The sequence below is a fragment of the Papaver somniferum genome, chromosome 11 (assembly GCF_003573695.1).
Source record: "Papaver somniferum cultivar HN1 chromosome 11, ASM357369v1, whole genome shotgun sequence".
NCBI lineage: Eukaryota > Viridiplantae > Streptophyta > Magnoliopsida > Ranunculales > Papaveraceae > Papaver > Papaver somniferum.
In genome coordinates, this window is record NC_039368.1 from 137,215,675 (window position 1) to 137,233,948 (window position 18,274).

The window sequence follows — 18,274 nt, forward strand, 5'->3', positions numbered from 1 at the left end:
TTGTTTTGCTTTTCTGCTGCTGTATTATTGGTTTAGTGATGAAGAACAATTATACGAAAGTATATATACTTGCCCCTGTTCTTCATCACTAAACCTATAAACTTCTTGCTCTGTGGATTTACTTCTTTCGTTTGCGACCTACCTAGGGTTCTCCGCTAGATACTCTCTTTTACGGTTTTCAAGTGATGTTCATGATGAGTTCATAAAACTTGAAAAGTTGCACTTTTTGATCCCTATAGTTTCTTTTGTTGATTCTTCGTGTTGTTTTCATGCATTCTACGTGTAGATATGGCTGATCATCACCAGGCTCCCTACCAGACTCCGCCACCAAGCCCTCATGGGACTTATTCTAGGGACCCAGATATATCTCCGCCCGAAGGAGGTCCAGCTAGGTCTTCGCACCCAGATCTTCGTGCCCAGAGGACCTCTTCTGCCCCAAGTTCTAGAACTTCTTCTATTAAGAAAGGGGATCAAGCGAGGGGCCCTCAAGGGTCAAGGTATGTTGTTAGTCGTCCCGCGGCTACCCAACGGGCTGGGTCAGCAGCGGTACCACCTAATTCTCATCGTCTCACTGAGCCGCCACTGAATATCCAACCTATTCACTCAGTTGTTCCTGACACGATGCCTCCCCCCCCCCCCCCCCCCCCCCCTCCGGCCGTTCCGATGAGAGGGAAGATCATTAAAGGCGGTGCTTCCAAGATTGGTTCATCCAGGAATCCGTCATCTAAGAGAAAAGCTTCGGACTTAAGTCCCCCGAAGGGGTCTTCTCCATATCAAGATGAAGATTCCGAGGCCCTTCCCTTGATACGGAGCCTCTCCGTTGCCAGAAAGAAGGTAAACTTTCAAGCACATAGATCTCGAGGCTTTTAAAGCGAAACACGAACTCGAACACTTTGATGTTAGATTTTATGCTCCTGATGATGATCATACCTTTGAGATGATATCAAGCTATAAGTACGATGAGTATCATCTGCTTACTACTGTGGGGGCCTTCGAGGCCGGGTTGATGTTGCCTTTGTATAAATCTGGCGATTCTTTCTATTACGACGCCTTGGCTAATCGTGAGGGTTCTACTTCCTCTACACATTGTCGTTCCGTGGTGCAGCTGACCGGGAATTATCTTCGTGCACTCAAGGAACATTATCTCCGTAGCAAGGGGCAAACAACGATGACCTTCTATGTTCCTAACCCAGCTGAGCGGGGATGGTATACTCCTGAGAACTTTAATAGCTGCTTCGGGGATTATGTTAATGGGAGGAACCGCAATCCCTGGAGTGTTGGTCTTCGTCTTTTAAGCGAAGTGTGTGGTACCAAGCTGAAATACGTTCCTGGTACCGAAAAGTCAAGCCAGCGGATGCTTTTTCCTAATCGTGAGAGGATTCAACGTGATCATGATTATGAGTGGCATGCTACCGTTATTGAGGTTATTGGTCCTTGGGCTTACGGTTGGATACCTGGTCCACGTGATTGGCGTCCCGTTGCTGGTAGAAAGGCTCGTGAAACTCCTCCCTCTCGCTATGGTGATTTCTGTCCGTGGCGATTAAACTTTAAGGGGATGAACTTTGAATATGCCTGTGACGTTGTTGATATGGATGAGGAGGAGAGTTCTGATCTTCCTCCGAAGAGTTCCGATGCCGTCAAGGTATGGTTTATTGTTAGTCCGTATATTTGCCCCTTTTCTGTTGAATTTGACATTTTAGTCAAAATGAGGAGAAAAACTCATCGGACTCACTACATATTGGTTTTTAGGCAACGAAGAAGAATAAGCTTGGACTCGTTCAATCCTCTACCGCTGCGCTGAAGAGCCGGAAATTCCTGATGAGGTGAATAGTCCAGTGAACGAAGACTTTATTGAGGATGACTTGTCCGATGATGAAGAACATACAGGTACTTCCCCCATGAGCACGAAGAGTCCAAGAATGATGGTGATGGTTCTGCTGAGAAAGACGTTATTCCTGATAATGGTGCTAAGGAACATGAAGATGTCGTTGGGGGAGGTGTGTAGCAAGAAGCTGCCCCTGGTGGAGTCCTTGGTCCTCCCCCCAGTCTTAGTCACGGGAATGATGGAGCGGGTCCTCAATCTTCGATGCCTGTATCTACCCAAGAGTTTTCTTTTGGAAAGATTTACTCTTTGGGTGGGCCGGTTGATATGGGTGCTTCCATGGATTTGACAGAGGATTTCTCTCTTCTTTCTCCCAACGATGAATGGGATGTTCTTGGCGACGGGATGGGTGGTGACCCCATCGGTACGGGTGACAAGACTGTTGGGGAGGAGAACCGTTTTGTTGGTGAAGATGCAAAAGCTCTTGCTGGTAAGGAGAAGGAGGTTCAAAAAACTTCTGTAGTGACGGGTAATCCTGATACAGGAAAAGGAGTTGTCGTCGAAGGTACTATCATCGATTCATCCTCAGAGAAATTTCCTCAGTTGCAGATGCTTGAAGGTGACGATGTAATCCTTGATTGGATGATAAGAGCAAGCTGATGTTCGTGCCCCACCCTGCACCGCTGGTTCCTGGTGAGAAAAAATTTGATGCCTTTACTCGTCAGATGATGCAGATGACTCCCGAAGGGAAGGTTGCAGAAATGTGGGACAAAGATTTAAGGGGTTCTTCTTCGAAACTCCTGGTTGATCCTCCTTCATCGGTTGCTGAGATGATGTCCATTGTTGATGGCTATCAATATGGTTTTCCTCAACAGCGGGTACTCGAGTTATGTTCTTTAGATCTCTGATTGATCACTCTTTCGTGAGCGTAAAATCTGACTTCTACTTTGCTTCATTAGATGATGAGGAGTGAGCATTGCAACCGTACTCTGTACCAGTTTTTCAGGGCCAAATCCCTTAAGCTTGAGGCCAAGCTTCGTCACCGGGAAGAGGAGTTGATCACCGCTGAGTCCTCATCTCTGCTAAGGATAAAGAGATTCAGGATTTGAAGGACATATTGAAAGGGAAAGAGGAACTTGGTGTTATGGAAAAGCAGCTTCGAACGGACTTGGATCTTGTTCGCAGCGAGTTTGAGGAAGCTCGCAAGTGCTCTTTGTCAGTTAAAGGTTTTTGCTATCTTAGTTATCTTACCTTCGTCTTCTTCCTTAGTCTTCTTGGTGTTCTGTCTGAGTCCCACCCTATCTCCAGCGGGTGACGCCGAAGAGTTGATGTGGCTTCGGAAGGAGAGGGTCCGGCTTGCCTCTCATATCAAGGGGTTAGTATGGAAGATCAAGAGTGAAGCCACCAGGTGGAATGTTAGGGCCGAAGAGCATAACAAGCTGCTATCTGGGTTAAGGGACAGGAAATCCCAGTTTATTAATATGCAGAATAGTCTTCGTGAGGCCACTGAACATGCCTCTAGCTTGGCGGCTATCGTAGAGCAGATAGAGAGGGAGCTACATCAAGCTCGTTCTTCTCATGGTCCTGAGGTTACTAACTATATACAGAAACTCGTTCGAGAGAGAGACGATGCTAGGGCCGAAGCCCATGCTCTTAGCAATGCTTTGACTGCTTCTCGTGTTGACGTTGCCCGTATGGTCGAGTCTGAGAGGAATCTCGAGATGAACATGTATAGGATTAATAAAGAGATAGAGAAAATGAATGATGAAGTTAACCACCTTCGTCATCAGGACTCTATGAAGCAGGTAGAATTAGATGAGAGTCAATATGCTCTCTCAAATCTTCGGTTGGATTATAAGAAAATATCTGATGAGTTCGATTTTCTCGCTGAAGGCCGCGAAGTTGTTGTTTATGATTTAGAGGAAGCTTCGGCTAGAGTCGGAGGTATATGTTTATTTTTTGGTGTGTAAATTCGTATCTTTAATTCCTTATACGCTGCGTTTATTCCTTGTGTAGAGCTTGAGGGACAGTTTCTTGATACAAATGCAAAGCTTAAAGAAGCTCAATCTTCCCTAGTGCAGCAGGAGAGCCAGACATCGTATTACAAAGGTTTAGTTGGTTCTCGTGATGAAGCGGCGACGGAGGCAGCTAAGGAAGTGGCTCGGTTGGCTGCTTTATTGTCCCAATCTGAGCTTCGGGCTACTGTTATCGGTCACAAGGCTCGCTGTCAGTTGGCCGAGGAGGTCAACAAGGTCTTGACACGGGTCGAGCAAGGCCTCTTAAGGGATCATAATATCGTCAAGAACTATTCCTGTCGCTCCATGCCCGAACCTATGACTTTCTCCTCTGGTCCTTCTTCGTGTGGGAGCGTTCCTTCGTCTCAGAAAAAGAATCCCACTGATCATGCTGAGTCATCTAGGGGAAATAGGTTTCTTTATTTGGGAAGTTGATATTTATTGATTATTTGGCTTCGGGCCATTTTTTGGATATAATATTGTTTTCTTGTGTTTTGCCCGATCTTGTAATCAACTTTCATGAAATAGATCAATGCTTTTTGGTACATTTACAATTTTATTCCTACCTGCAACATTTGGTCAGTTAATATATTAGATGCTTAATAAGATTTCAAATGATAAAAGTGTTTGGTTGCGATGCCAAAGGTGTGCACCTTTGTGATCATCTTGGGACCTATACCCCGCTGGCTAATCCTGGGCCAGAGGATTCTCAGACGGTGGGGGTGAGGCAGCGTTCCTGGATATGTGGTGAGTTATTGAAATATTTACAAACACCCATTCCGCTGAACCGCTACCTTAGAGTTGGTTGGGTATCTCTTTCTTCTGGATGTCTCCCCCATGGTTTTACACTTATAAACACTTATAGAGGGGTCCTGAGAGATTGTAAGTGAATACTTTCTCCCAATGGATAGATTTTTCAAAAAGTTAGATCGTTTTGATTGATAGATTGAGGGCTTCTACTCCTCGTCCAAAGATAGAAACATGTCGAGCGAGTACGCTTCTTTCTTCTTCCGGTACTCTTCACGCAGGTGCAGGGATGTGTTGCATTATGGGTAGTATGGTTTGAGATATTTAGCATTCCAAGGGTGCTGCGCTGCATTATGGGTAGTATGGTTTAAGATATTTAGCATTCCAAGGGTGTCTGAGGATTTCTCCTTTGAGGTTACGCAGGTAGTATGCCCCGTTTCCTGCGATGTCGTGTATAACAAATGGTCCTCCCCACGTTGGTGCTAGTTTACCCCACTTCTTCTCTCGCTGGTATTTGGGTATAGTTCTCAGCACATACTGTCCTTTTACAAAATTTCTAAGATTAACCTTTTTATTGGACTCCCTTGCTAACTTTTGCTGGTAGTTTTCCATCCTTTGTAACGCTGCTTCCCTTCTTTCCTCTAAGTCATCTAGCCTTTCCAACATCATTTACGTGGTGAGGTTCTTTTCCCATGCCTCGGTCTTCGTTTTTGGCATAAGGATTTCCGTTGGTATGACCGCTTCGGCCCCGTAGGTAAGGAGGAATGGAGATTCACCGGTGGCGGACCGACGCGTGGTTCGGTATGCCCATAAGACGTTGTGTAGTTTTTCGCACCAGCCTTTTTTGTGTTCGTCCAATTGCTTCTTGAGGATGAGGGCGATAGTTTTATTTGTGGCTTCGGCCTGTCCGTTGCTCTGGGGATAGATCGGTGTTGATTTGTTCTTCCTGATTTTGAAAGTATCAAAAAACATGTCTATGTTTTTTCCTTGTAATTTCTTGCCATTGTCGGATACGATTTCCGCTGGGATACCGAACCTGCAGATGATATTTTGGAAGATGAAAGTGAATACGTCTGAGTCACGGATTCTAGCCAGATCCTTGGCCACCACCCACTTGCTGAAGTAGTCTATGGATACGATTAAGAATCGTCTTTTCCCTGACCCTTCGATCAGGGGTCCGACAATGTCTATTCCCCATTTCGAGAAGGGCCAGGGGCTATCTATAGAATTTAACTTTGTTGCGGGAGCATGGATCCTTATGGAAAACCGTTGACACTCTTCACATCTTCTGGCCATCCTAGATGCATCTCTTATCATATGCGGACAGTAATACCCCTGCATTTTTGCCTTGTCCAATAACGATCTCATTCCGCTATGATTCCCTGCATCGCCATAATGTATTTCTTTTAGAATGAGGTGCCCCTCTTGTCTTGACACGCATTGTAGTAATGGCCCGAGGAAAGATTTTTTATATAAGATCCCGTCGCGGAGGTCATATCTCCCTGCCTTGGCTTGTATCTTCCTGGCTAGTTTCAGGTCTGCAGGTAGAGTAACTTGTTGAAGGTAAAGATGAATCTCAGATCTCCAATCTTTTTCCTTGGTAAAATCTTCATCCCCATTTGCTTTCGTTACGATGTCATCTTCCATGAAATCGTCGGCAATATCCTCTCCTACATCATCCTCAGCAATGTCCTCCCCAACGTTGTCCTTGCGGTGTGTGTCGAGGGATTGCTGAGGGATGATGGAAGGTTCGTACACCCTGGATACTTTGATAGCTTTTACGCTCTCATATTTTAACATAGATGAAATGTATGCCAAGGCATCAGCATGCCTGAGTTCCTTTCTGCATAGGTACCAAAATCTGATGTTCGGTATCTGGGCTGCCAGTGTCTGGACTAACGCCATATACTTTGAAAGGGTTTCGTCGTAGACATTGTATTCTAGACCGATTTTCCGTATGACCAGATGTGAGTCACTTGTCAAGCGTACCTCGGTTAAGCCCATTTCTATTATTAAACGAAGAGCGTGTACCACAGCCTCATATTCGACGATGTTGTTGGTATGCCCCTTGAACTCTAGTCTCAGCGCATGGACGATCCTTTCTCCGGTGGGGGTGGTGATTACGATTCCTATGCCAGCACCTTCCCGATTTCTGGACCCGTCTACGAAGACTTCCCATTGCCTTTGGTTTGTAGGTTCCAGAATATCGACAGGGTCTTTTCCATCTTCGGTTTCTGGCATGCCTTGGACTTCCTCGTCATTGTCCAGAGGTAAGTCCGCTAGGAAATCTGCCAAAACTTGAGATTTATGGGAATGTTGAATCTCATGGATTATGTTGAATTGGTCGAGATGTGTGTTCCATTTTGCTATCCTCCCAACCTTCCCAGTGCTTTTGAGAATAGCCTCTAACGGTGCTTTGCAGGGGACACGAACATAATGAGTCAAGAAATAGGTTCTAAACTTCTGAATTGCCCATACTAGTGCCAAAATGAGCTGCTCGATCTTCGTGTAATTCCGTTCCGCCAGGTTAAGTGTCTTGCTGACATAGTAAATTGGCTACTCAATCTTCGTATTGGTTTTAACCAGCACTTCGCTGACCGCATCATCGGTTGCAGATATATAAAGATCAAGTACTTCGTCAGGGTCCGGCTTCTGGAGAATGGGGATTGTTGCCAAGTACTCCTTAATTTGTTGGAAAGCTATCTCACATTCAGGGGTCCACTCGAATTTGCATCCCTTCTTGAGGATGTTGAAAAAGGGTTTGCATCTATCTGATGATCTTGAGATAAACCTCCCTAGTGATGCTAGGGATCCATTGAGTTTTTGAACTTCTTTCAAGTTCTTCGGGGATGGCATTTCAACGATGGCTTGGATTTTGGCAGGATCGACCTCGATGCCCCTTTTAGTTACTAGGTATCCAAGGAATTTCCTTGAAGTAACACCAAACGTACACTTCTCCGAGTTTACTTTCATGTTGTGCTTCCTCATAGCCTCAAAGATATCTCTCAAATCCTGGTGATGATTCGCGCGCAACTTACTTTTGACCAGCATATCATCTACGTAGACCTCCAGCGTATTCCCTATCCACGGTTTGAAGATAGCGTCGACCATCTTCTGATATGTTTCCCCCGCATTTCTCAGTCCGAAGTGAATTCTTGTGTAACGATAGAGGCCGTGAGGGGTGTATAATGTTGTGTGTTGTTGGTCTTCTTCCGCCAGGAAAACCTGGTTGTATCCTGAGTAACCGTCCATGAAGGACAGTTCTTCGTATCCTTCCACAGCCTCGACCAGTTGGTCGATGCTAGGGAGTGGAGAATTGTCCTTAGGGAAGGCCTTGTTGAGGTTGGTGAAGTCGATGCAAATTCTCACCCCCTCCGTTTTTCTTTGGTACGATGACCATGTTCGAAATCCAAGTGGGGTATTTCACCTCCTTGATGAATCCTTCTTTTAGCAACTTGCTGAGTTCCTTCTCAATGGGCTGATGATACTCTGGAGCTATCTTGCGTACCTTCTGTCTGAAAGGAGCTCTGCCTGGTTTTATACGGAGCTCATGTTGAATTATCTTCGGATCTATTCCCGGCATGTCTCCTAATTTCCACGCGAAGACATCCGCTTACTCTATGAGTAGTTTGGTTAGGCATAGCTCTCTTTCCTTGCTCATTAAAGTTCATATTTTGATCATTTTCGGATCTTTCTCTGTCCCTATGTTGATTTCCTTAGCGAGTTCCAAAGATGTAAATGTAGGCTTCGGTTCCCCTAGGAGAGGGACGTTCTTTAATTGCTATTTGGTAGGATCTTCTGTCGTCTTGGCCGCTGAGGTATTTGCCTCAGCGCATTGGACGTCTCCCTCCTTTGTCAGTATTTTTTCTGCGATTCCTTCGAGGTACAAACAATGGCTTTTTCCTTGGAAGCTTCCTTATTCCGGCTTCTGCGGGATTTCCGTTGCTCATCTAGCTCGTTATTGAGCTGGTTTTGCATAGCTTGGCATTCCCGAGCAGTGACCTGGTCACCCTTGATCTGCATTATCCCTTCGAGTGATAAGAATCGAAGACACTGGTGATAAGTTTATGTTATCCCCTTGAGCTTGTGTACCCATATTCGTCCGATGATAGCATTGTAGGGGGGAAGGAGCATCTACCACGCTGAAACGGGTGTCTATCTTCATCGGTCCTGCATTTATTTGTAGAACAATGTCCCCCAATGGTTTCGTAGGAGCCTCGTTGAATCCATAAATGGTGTGGTACGAAGATATCAGCTGCTCGTCGTTTAGCTCCATTCGTTTGAACGTATCATAGAACAAGATGTTCACTGAACTTCCTCCGTCAATGAGGATCTTCTTGATGTTGCACCCTGCTATGGGCAGTGTGAGGATCAAAGGATCATTGTGATCCTCCATGTCTTCCTCCACATCATCTTCCTCGAAAGTGATCGGTGCATCCATCCATTGCTCGTGATCGTCTATCTCTACCCCATCGATCTTGTACAGCTCGCAGTAGTCTTCGAATTGCTTTCTCAGCCTTTTTCCAATATGCGATGTTAACGATGGTCCAGCGGCTTCCGAACGCGAAATGGTGTTTAGTGTTCGATTGCCTTCAGGCAGTTGAACTTGTTTGCTTCGCTTCGACCTGTCATATGCTTCTTCCTTCCTTACGTATTGTTTCAGTTCTCCGTTGTCGATAAGCTTTTGAACCATTATCTTCAAATTCTTGCACTTCTCGGTTGGGTGCCCATTGAAACAGTGGTAGTCGCAGTATTCCTTTGATTTTTCGGATCTTGGGGGTTGCTTTCCTTTTGACCATGGCCATTCCAAGTTTTCTTGACCCTTAATTTCTTTTAAGATTCGAGCATAACTTGTGTTTAGCTTCGTTTAGACTTGATCTTCGAATCTTCGATCATCGTTTCGAGGACCTTCTCTTCTTCCTCTCCTATCTTCGTATGGGCGTTCGATTAAACTTCTTTTCGATCCGCTGGCCTGCTCTGTGGAGTTAGTTCGATGAGATCTTTGAGCATGGGCCCTCGGATTTTCTCGTTGGATTTCTTCCAACCTGGCGTATTTTTCGATGATTACTCGAAGATCCCCTTCCGTCGTGGGTACGCTCCCATGAATCTCGACAAACAACGGGCTCATCATGTATAAACCCCACTTGTAACAGTTAATGCTGACCACTGGGTCCACATTCCCTATAGCCTGGCATATCTTATGCCATCTATCCTTGTATTCCCTGGTCGTCTCCTTGTATCTGATGGCTAATGAGAATAACTTGTCCATCCCAGCGTGGACAGCCTTGTTATACATGTAAGTTCTTAAAAACTTTTCGGTGAGTTGCTCATACGATCCGATGGAGTTGGGAGGTAGGTTATCAAACCAGGACAGAGCCGATCCCTTCAAGCTTGAAGGGAAATATCTACAGAGGACCACGTTGTCATGATCCCATCGGGCCAACATACGTTTGTAATACTGAAGATGGGTCGCGGGGTCGCTGGATCCATCGTAGCATTCAAATGCTGGGATCAGACATTTCTTGGGGATTTCTACTTTGGCTAAGCTTGGGACTAGAGGAGTAGTATTAGCTTCTCTCATGAATTCCTCTAATCTTCCACCTCCTTGCCTGGCCTTCAGCTGCTTGATCTCTGCCATCATTTCAGCGCGAAGATCTTCCATCGCACGGTGATGGCCGGCTATTGCTGTGGATTGCCCTGGTCTTCGATCATTACTATCGAAATAATCCGAGTCTTCGGGAACATATTCTTGGTCTGACAATCGGTTTCCCTGATGTGTCCTCGGTTCAAGGGATCGGGATTGTCTTAGTTTGTTATGACCATTCTTCGATCGTGATTTGGCTCTGGTGCTTTTGAATTAGCTTCGTCATGTTGGTTCTCCATCTTATCTTTGAGATCCTGGTTTTCTCTAGCCAGCAATGCCACTGCTTCTGCGCATGTTCTCTGATTCTTCTTTAGTTCCTCGAGCTCTGCCATCAATTGGGAGGAATGATTCGATCCTTGGTTTGGTGTCCCGACCTGTCCCTGCCCTCCAACCGCCATGATTCGACCTTCGTCGATTGTATGGATTTGGGGGGCAAGGGGATCGGTAGCCCTCATCGGTGGCTCTCCTTGTGTTACGATGGGTTGATTCATCGTTAGCAATGACTGAGTGGTTGGAATGGTCAGGTTTTGATCATTTGTCTGCGGCATTCCGAAGGCTGCCTGGTGCATTGTTGATTCTGCGAACCCTTCACGTTGCTCATGAACGCGTGATCTCGTTGCTAGATTGGTCTTATCATCCTGTGCCGCAAGGGCTTTGACCGCTGCCGCTGCTATCGTGCTGGCGTTCATTGGTGAGGTGATCTCAGTTGTGTCCACCTTCTGAGTCGCTGTCTTTCCCTTCCCACCCTTCTGCTTACTACGGGTCACAACTGGTGTGGTCCTCAGCGTTTCTTTTGATGGGGCCTTTCCTTTTCCTACCTCTTTGAATTTTTCCATGTCAGATTCCTGCAAAAAACGATAAGCAGTCGAGAGAAAAGGGGACCGCAACGGTTTTGTTAGCACAGTTAAACTTAAGTGCGGGCGATCACGACATCGAAGGTACGGAAAAGATATTCCAGTTATTACTCCCCTCTTCGGAGGTATTGGATTTTCTTGATTCTTTCTATCCATCGTGAAGCTCTAAGAATAACACGAGGGAGTTTTAAATGTGTTCTAACATCCTAATACGACAGATCTGCGGTTTTAAACGATAATGGTTGGCAGATATGTTTGTTTTAAACAACAAAGGTACCAGATCTGCGGTTTCAACACTCAAAGTCGACAGATTCGGTATTTTAAAAGGACAGGTGGCAGATCTGTTACCTTAAAACAGAGAAGACAAATCCTAGGAAACAGATCTGTTGTTTTTACAAGTCCGTAAACGAAGTTTGTAGAAGAATCAGCGTAAAACTCTTATGGAAAAATCAATGTAAAATTCTTGTAGAAGAATCAGCGTAAAACTCTTATAGAATTGCTAAGGCCTTTAAAGGCGGCCATAACGAAGTTAGAATAAACCGTCTGAGATACTAATTCACGAGGAATAGTATCAAAGGCTCAAAAATCACAATTTTGGCAAATATGCGGGGTCTTTTGTCAGAAACCGTTGAAATCTTATCTTCTTGTTCTTTGTGCCAATCCCGCTGGTGTCTTCGTTCCGAACCGATGCCCCCAGCGACTGTTGTTGATACCGCTGGATCGATGCCTTCTCTTCCTTAGATATCTTGACACGTACCCTTTGGTTAGGGCATTTAATGTGGGTGGTTGGGTCGTCTGCGTGCGACAGTCAGCTGTCTGCAGGCCCCATCACACCCATGTCAGTATGTTTAACCCCTACCGTTGATTTTTGAGTTATCCTTGAGATTGGGTAAAGTAACATTTAGGGAATCTTTCCCTACTTCTCGGTGGTTCATAGTTTCAGTGCCCCTTGGTATAGTGGTCTGCATGCCTTCCACGTGTAGATCTTTGGACACGTGTCGAGAGATGGATTATGTACATACACCCGCAAGGTTTTTACATCAGTAAGGGATTTTAGAGGAAGTGAGTAGGTTTCAAGAACACTGTCCTCCCTGAAGTTCTATTAGATCCCTCTAAGGCTCTAACACCTTCAACTATGTATGTTTCCTTTTCGTATAGCTTCAAGGGCATATATTATACTCCCTCCGTCCAAGTTTACTTGCTTAATTTGGATTTTGCAAAAACTTGAAAGAAATTCAAATTACTTCCACATACACCATCGATCTTTCGAATTGTTTGTTCAATATACTAGTTTTCATATCCTAGTTTTTGTTTCTTTCTTGATAATTAGAAAATTTTAATAGGAAATATACCAATTTTTTTGGTACAAATTTGTTAAAAAAAACACAATTTTGGCAAGTAAAATTGGACGGAGGGAGTACTTGAAAAAGACTGATCGTGTGGTATCCCCTGAAATGCGTGTTCTTTTTTTGTGTTGGTGTTATTATTCTTTTGCAAAATCCTTTTGAACCAAAAAAACCTTGAATCTCATAATAAGCTATTGCGGTCTGTGTGGTGGGAGTAGTCAAAACTAGTCCCTCGGTTTCTAAATAATAGGCTTGTTTGTATGTAAATTTACACACAAACCTGCCTATTTTTTAGAAACAGAGGGAGTAGAAAAGTTCAACTACGACTTCGGGAGTCGAAAATGGGCTAAAAAGCTCAGTTGCGTCTGTCGGGAGTCGAATGAATCCGGGTCTATTAATTATCCTAACTTTTGGATTACAAACGCTTACACCGTCGGTTTAACAAAACGTAATAATTCATTTTATCTATCGAAGTCCGGAACTCAGAATGGGTTAGAAAAATAAAAATCAAAATTTGTAAGAGAGAAGTAACTTAATACTAATGGAGTAGTTATAATAATCAGTACGTACGGACATACTAGCTGATAGATATTGTAAACATCTTGATATTTATCTATTATTTATGCTTTCTTTGTTATTTTTCATGTGAATTATGAACTTTATGTTTGCTATTGAGTTTTTAGATACTTTGCGGTCATTTGTAGGGGTAGAAGAAAAAACGGAGCATAAAGCGCAAAAGCATCCTTTTACAGGTGAGTGATATCCGGAGCCCAGTCGAGGGTAAGTGTAACGGCACGTAAATTTTTGCTGGCCTTTGAACCCTAGCCTAACCCAGTATATATGTCTTAACTAAGTGGTTATCCCTTAGCAATATCAGTAAGCATGGTTAGTATATACCTTGGAGAACTCTGGAAAATTTTATTTTAGCATGACTGCCACGTGACAAACATGAGCCAGTTAGGGCCATTTATTAAACCAACTCTAATTTTTTAAAAGAAAAATCCCATTTTCTTTTCCATGTTCTTCCACTTTCTCTTTCCTCTCACCAAATCTCATCTACTGATTTTTCACGACGATCTCAAGCAAGAGGATCTTTTGGATTTTAAGCAACCCACTCTCCATTTTCAGCTAGCAATCGTCTCGCAAATATAGGGGGTTTTATTCCCTTTCTGAAGTAAAATTTTTAATTTGTGCTTATCAACTTTGCTAATGGATGTTTGGAAAATTCGTGTTCTTACAAATCAAAGACATGGGTGTTTGGAACTTCATCTGGTTCATGTTTATCTAAATTTTTTTTAATTTCTTAACACGAAAAAAAAAATCCTTAAAAATGTTTCAGCTTGGTCATAGTTGCCGGGAGGGAGAGAACATAAAATTCTCTTCTCTTGTTAAATTTTCTGTACCAAAATTCTTTGCCTTAGTTTGATGTGAATGCATGTTTTATCTCCTTTCTTTGTTGTTCATGTTTCCTTTATCTCCATGTCCTGGAATTGAACATCACCATTTTATCTAAACCATTTATACGTTCCTAAGATTGGGAATTTGGGATGTTATTTTCTAATCGTGAATTTGATAAATTTTGTCTATACACTTTCTCCAAGTTCTCCCTGTTTTGATAACCTTTTACTCAACAATGAAATTTTGTTTGAAATCTTACATTTACACTGTCCTCATTTCTATCATATTGTGCAGTGTGTAATTTCAAATGTTTAGATAATTTTGTGAAGATTAAAAATGTTACACAAAATCTGTTTTCCATCATATATGAAGTTTTGAATTGATTCCTTTAAAGCTACCCAGTACCTGTTTGCTAAAATGTCCCAATGAGATTACATTTTCGAAACATTGAATGAGGTTTAATTCATGAACATATTTATCTTGGTTTCCTGTTTTAAACATCGAAATTGATTTTTAGTCATTAGAAATGATTTACAACCAAACATCCCTTTCAACTTTATCCCCTTTTCCTTGTTACTCATTTTGGACGCTGCTCACACTTCCTTAAATCTTATTTTTTATGATTTCTGTGTAGGAAATGAAACTTGGCTGAGCATATGGCTTGATAACTTGCTTAACGACAAGTTAGTTTCACTTTGTAATGGAATTTATCTTTGATTCCCTTGCACCAGCTTGAGTGTTTTTCTCATGCTATTTCACTGACAACTCCCCTCTCTCGGCAATTAGGACTGGTTTCTTTCTTTCTATTCAAATGCAAGATTTTCCCTTGTTCATTTCAGACTTGTAACAAGTGTTTTTCTCCCTTAAATATCTGCTTGGTTGCAGCTTACTAGCTTACCGTAGCATATGAATTGGTGTATTTTCTGTTTGAACAAAGGTGTTATAAAAAAAAATTGAATTTTTCTTATGGGACTGACTTCTTGGTAAGGTTGAAAATGCCGCTCTCAAGCTTGTGTTGGTTAATCATTTGTTTTTGGAGCTATAGTCTTGTATCGAAATGTATGTGCGGATTTATGTTTAATCATTTGAGCACGATGGGAAGATGACTCTACTCTAGGAACGTCGGGCCTAAGTGGCACCCCACCACCTCGGTGGCAATCTGGAAGATCGTTGCGGCAACGATGGCTGGTAACAAGAACTACCCTGACGGTGACATTGGCCATGAAAATAGTAGAGTAAATTTATTTGCGGCTCTGAATATATTTTTTTATTATTTATATTTGCGCAAAACTTACATTTCTGCATTTTGAATTAGCTGCTGCTCTTGTCTATTTTTTATGTTTAGCACTGGCACTACGTTTTTATTGTTATACCCTCTACTGGGCATTCGCTCACCCCGTTTTGTTTTGTTTTCCCCAACAGAGATAGGAACTGGCTTGGTGAACTAAGCTGCGAAAGCTAGGGACGCAAAGGTGGTATTTACTTTGTTGTCCTTATATATATATACATGTCATGGCATAAATAGAAAGCGGGTATTGGGAGTGGTTTGGAATGGTCTTCGGTTTGCTTGGTTTGATTCTGTGTCATTTTTGTTGCACTTTGATGTTATATATATGTTAGCTTCTACCGGATCTTTACATGGTTTGAATTGAAGCTAGCCAGTTTCGTGTACGATGGGTCTGGTCTCGGGCTATACAGACTAGTTATTGAATTCATTTTGTTATCTAGATGGTCTTGGCTTTTGGCTTTACCGACTACATTTTTTTCCATTGTTTCATTTTGGCATTTGTTTAATCTAAAGATTAGATCTGTACAGTGAACTTCTAAGTGTAATTATATAGCTACTTAGATTCATTTTCCTATAAATCATTATTTGCTACGGACTTGTACCCAGTATATAGCTTGTATGAATCCATTCATCTACTCTTGTGAATCTAAGCACGTACTTTGTTTCATGCTTCTTTTATGATGTTGTTTACCGTACTTGCTCCTTAAATGCTTGATACACGCTATCTAGTCTTGCTAGCACCCTTACTCCTTGTGTATTTCTGCTGATCACACGTTAACATCTAGGAAGTATTCCAAATTCTTGTTTGAAAAACCCAAAACTAATTAGGAGTAAAATTGTTTTGGTTTTCAAACTGGTGCATCGTCAAACCGATACGTACTGGAAGGTCCTGTTTTTGTTTATCACTATCTGTTGGATTTGTTCGGACAAGCATTACACATTTTTCCCACTGTATAAACTATTTTCTTGTTGTATAAATTATTTCGTTTATTTTCTTTTATAACAGTTTTCATTTTCATTTCCGAGTAGCGTGACTGGGGTTTGGCCTTGCTGGACGGGTTGAAATTCAACCCGTTGGAGGGAAATTTTACCGGTCCGCTACAGTAAGGGACAACCAGTTGGAGTCTAATGAGAATTTCTAAAAACACCCAAACTAATAGCCCTAGTTAGGTTGAACTCAGTTGTTTCAGATAACATTTCATTTCTTTTATTCAGCTGCAAATGGGGTGAACTGCTGGTGATTTTGGGTTCAAGTTTGAGAAGATGATTCCGATGTTCAAGAAGGCAAAGAAAGGATCGGTTTAGACTGAATTTGATGTTGCTATTAAGGAGAGTATGATTGTTGCTTCTGGGATTTGAATTGCAGGGAAATGGGTTTGCTGATTTAAGGTTTTGGTTTGACTCCGAATCTATGTTGCAATCGAAGCGAGAGAAGATGAGATGGGTTCGTGTGTGAGTAAAATATCAGTAAGACATGGTGATCGAGAAGATAAGGTTTGAATTTGTTGAAGATTTGGGTTATTGTGGAACTGATGGAGGAATTGGTTTGCTATTGTTGATGAAGATGAGTTCACTGTCGTGGCTACTGGTGAATAAAAGACATGATTCGGGTGGTGCTGGTGGTGTATGGAACAGACGCAGTCAGTTAGAGAGCAAGTTGGCCGGAGATGGTGGTGTGTTGTGAAGCTACAGGTTGTTGTTGCAGCTAGAGGAGTTAGGCTGTGTTGCAGTGGGTTGTCTGCTAGCTGGTGGTTTGAAGTTGTAATTGCTGAGAAATGGAGTTGGTTCTGAGATGTTTGAATGGTTGCAGCTGGAATCGAATTACAAGGGAGAATGGAGCTCGCTGCCTGATGGATGAGTTATAATGAGCGTGCTACTGTTGCTGTGATGCTGTTGAGATGGATGTGGAATTTAGAAGTTGGTGTTTGTTGTTGTTGGAGCTGCTTACTGCAATGGGACATTCTGAGGAGCAAGAAGTGGTGTTTCTTTTGAATGGGGATAAAGCTTCTAGTGAGTTATGAAGATGGTGATGAACAAAGAAGACCTGGGTATTGATTTGGTGTTGCAGTTAGGTTACAGGGATATGAAGTTGAGGTCAAATTCAGAGACGAGAAGGTTTTGATGGTGGTCTTCAGTTTTGAAATGAGAAGAATAGATGATGTAGCTGCAACTGGTTACTGCTAATGGGTTTGCCCTGGTTTTATCCGAGATTTGGTTGGGTACTCAACCGCGAAGAAGAATGAAGATGAGCTGCAGAAGTTCTGATGTTGTTAAGGAAGTGCAGTTACAAGTGATGCTGTCAGGTTGAGCTGAGGCTGTGAAAGGGAGAAGCTGAATTGTGTCGTAGCTCTATGGGTCTATTATGCATGAATTTGTGACTGTAATGAACCAGGTAAGTTATCAGTTCCAGAGAACTGTCAAGCCAGAGTCTAGATGGACCTGGTTTTCTTCTGGGCTCAAGGAAGTGGTCGCATTGGGCCAATTCACAGGCGTGTTGGTCTATTCCTAAATTGAGACGGCAGAAAAGAGAAGGCTTTCTAAGCATTCACAAAACAACATATATTTGCTCGAATTTTACTCTAGGGTTTGAACATGATAGATTTTCTCTTTTTTCTTGTGATAAAATCCATTATGTTTACCTAGTTTTATTTTGGTTAAGGATTAAGTTTGAATTCCAACCATGATTTTTGTGCAATGAATTAGTTTTGTCTCCGTACTTTGTCGCGTATGATTCACTATTAATATTGTTACATGATTTGAATGCTCGTTTGATCGAGTCTAGAATAGATTGAGTTTGTTTTCATCTATATTGCTGGATTAGGATTTATTATACGCATACGTGGTAAATTCCTGATTACATTCTAATTACATTTTAGGATGTATCACAAATGATACATCCTAGTAGTCACAAGTGAATCATAACCTTTGTTAAATCGGATTAGTGCGTTTTCTATGTTCGGTTGGTTTGATTGTTCTGATTTCATAGAAGTTAATGCATCTAGGGAATTAAACTTGATTAGTGCGCTTTCCACGTTAGGTTTTCTCTTAGATAGAATTCAAATTCGCATGTTTTGATGTATTTGTTGATGACAAAAGGAAATTAGTGGGATATTATTGCGATCAGGGCTTTCGATTAAGTTAAGATTATATATCAATTCTA

General features: G+C 42.5%; 3 protein-coding genes and 1 long non-coding RNA gene across 5 annotated transcripts; 1 reads left to right on the top strand and 3 right to left on the bottom strand.

Moving 5' to 3' along the window:
* Positions 1 to 4,347: 4,347 nt before the first annotated feature.
* Positions 4,348 to 6,489, bottom strand: LOC113325291. The gene is made up of 2 exons (XM_026573490.1): positions 5,616 to 6,489; positions 4,348 to 4,403 (listed from the first exon to the last, which is right to left on the bottom strand). Exons 1-2 carry the CDS (start codon positions 6,487 to 6,489, stop codon positions 4,348 to 4,350), a joined length of 930 nt encoding a protein of 309 aa, XP_026429275.1.
* A 2,101-nt stretch (positions 6,490 to 8,590) lies between these two features.
* LOC113325292 lies at positions 8,591 to 9,277 on the bottom strand. Its single transcript, XM_026573491.1, has one exon. The coding sequence runs from the start codon at positions 9,275 to 9,277 to the stop codon at positions 8,591 to 8,593; it is 687 nt and encodes a 228-aa protein (XP_026429276.1).
* A 174-nt stretch (positions 9,278 to 9,451) lies between these two features.
* Positions 9,452 to 10,246, bottom strand: LOC113325293. The gene has a single exon (XM_026573492.1). The coding sequence runs from the start codon at positions 10,244 to 10,246 to the stop codon at positions 9,452 to 9,454; it is 795 nt and encodes a 264-aa protein (XP_026429277.1).
* Positions 10,247 to 13,435: 3,189 nt separating this feature from the next.
* LOC113321456 lies at positions 13,436 to 17,830 on the top strand. 2 transcript variants are annotated; one of them, XR_003346667.1, is made up of 2 exons: positions 13,436 to 15,061; positions 15,249 to 17,830. It is a non-coding gene; the product is annotated as an uncharacterized LOC113321456 (long non-coding RNA). The 2 variants fall into 2 exon arrangements; XR_003346668.1 differs by having other exon boundaries at positions 13,436 to 15,014.
* Positions 17,831 to 18,274: the final 444 nt, after the last annotated feature.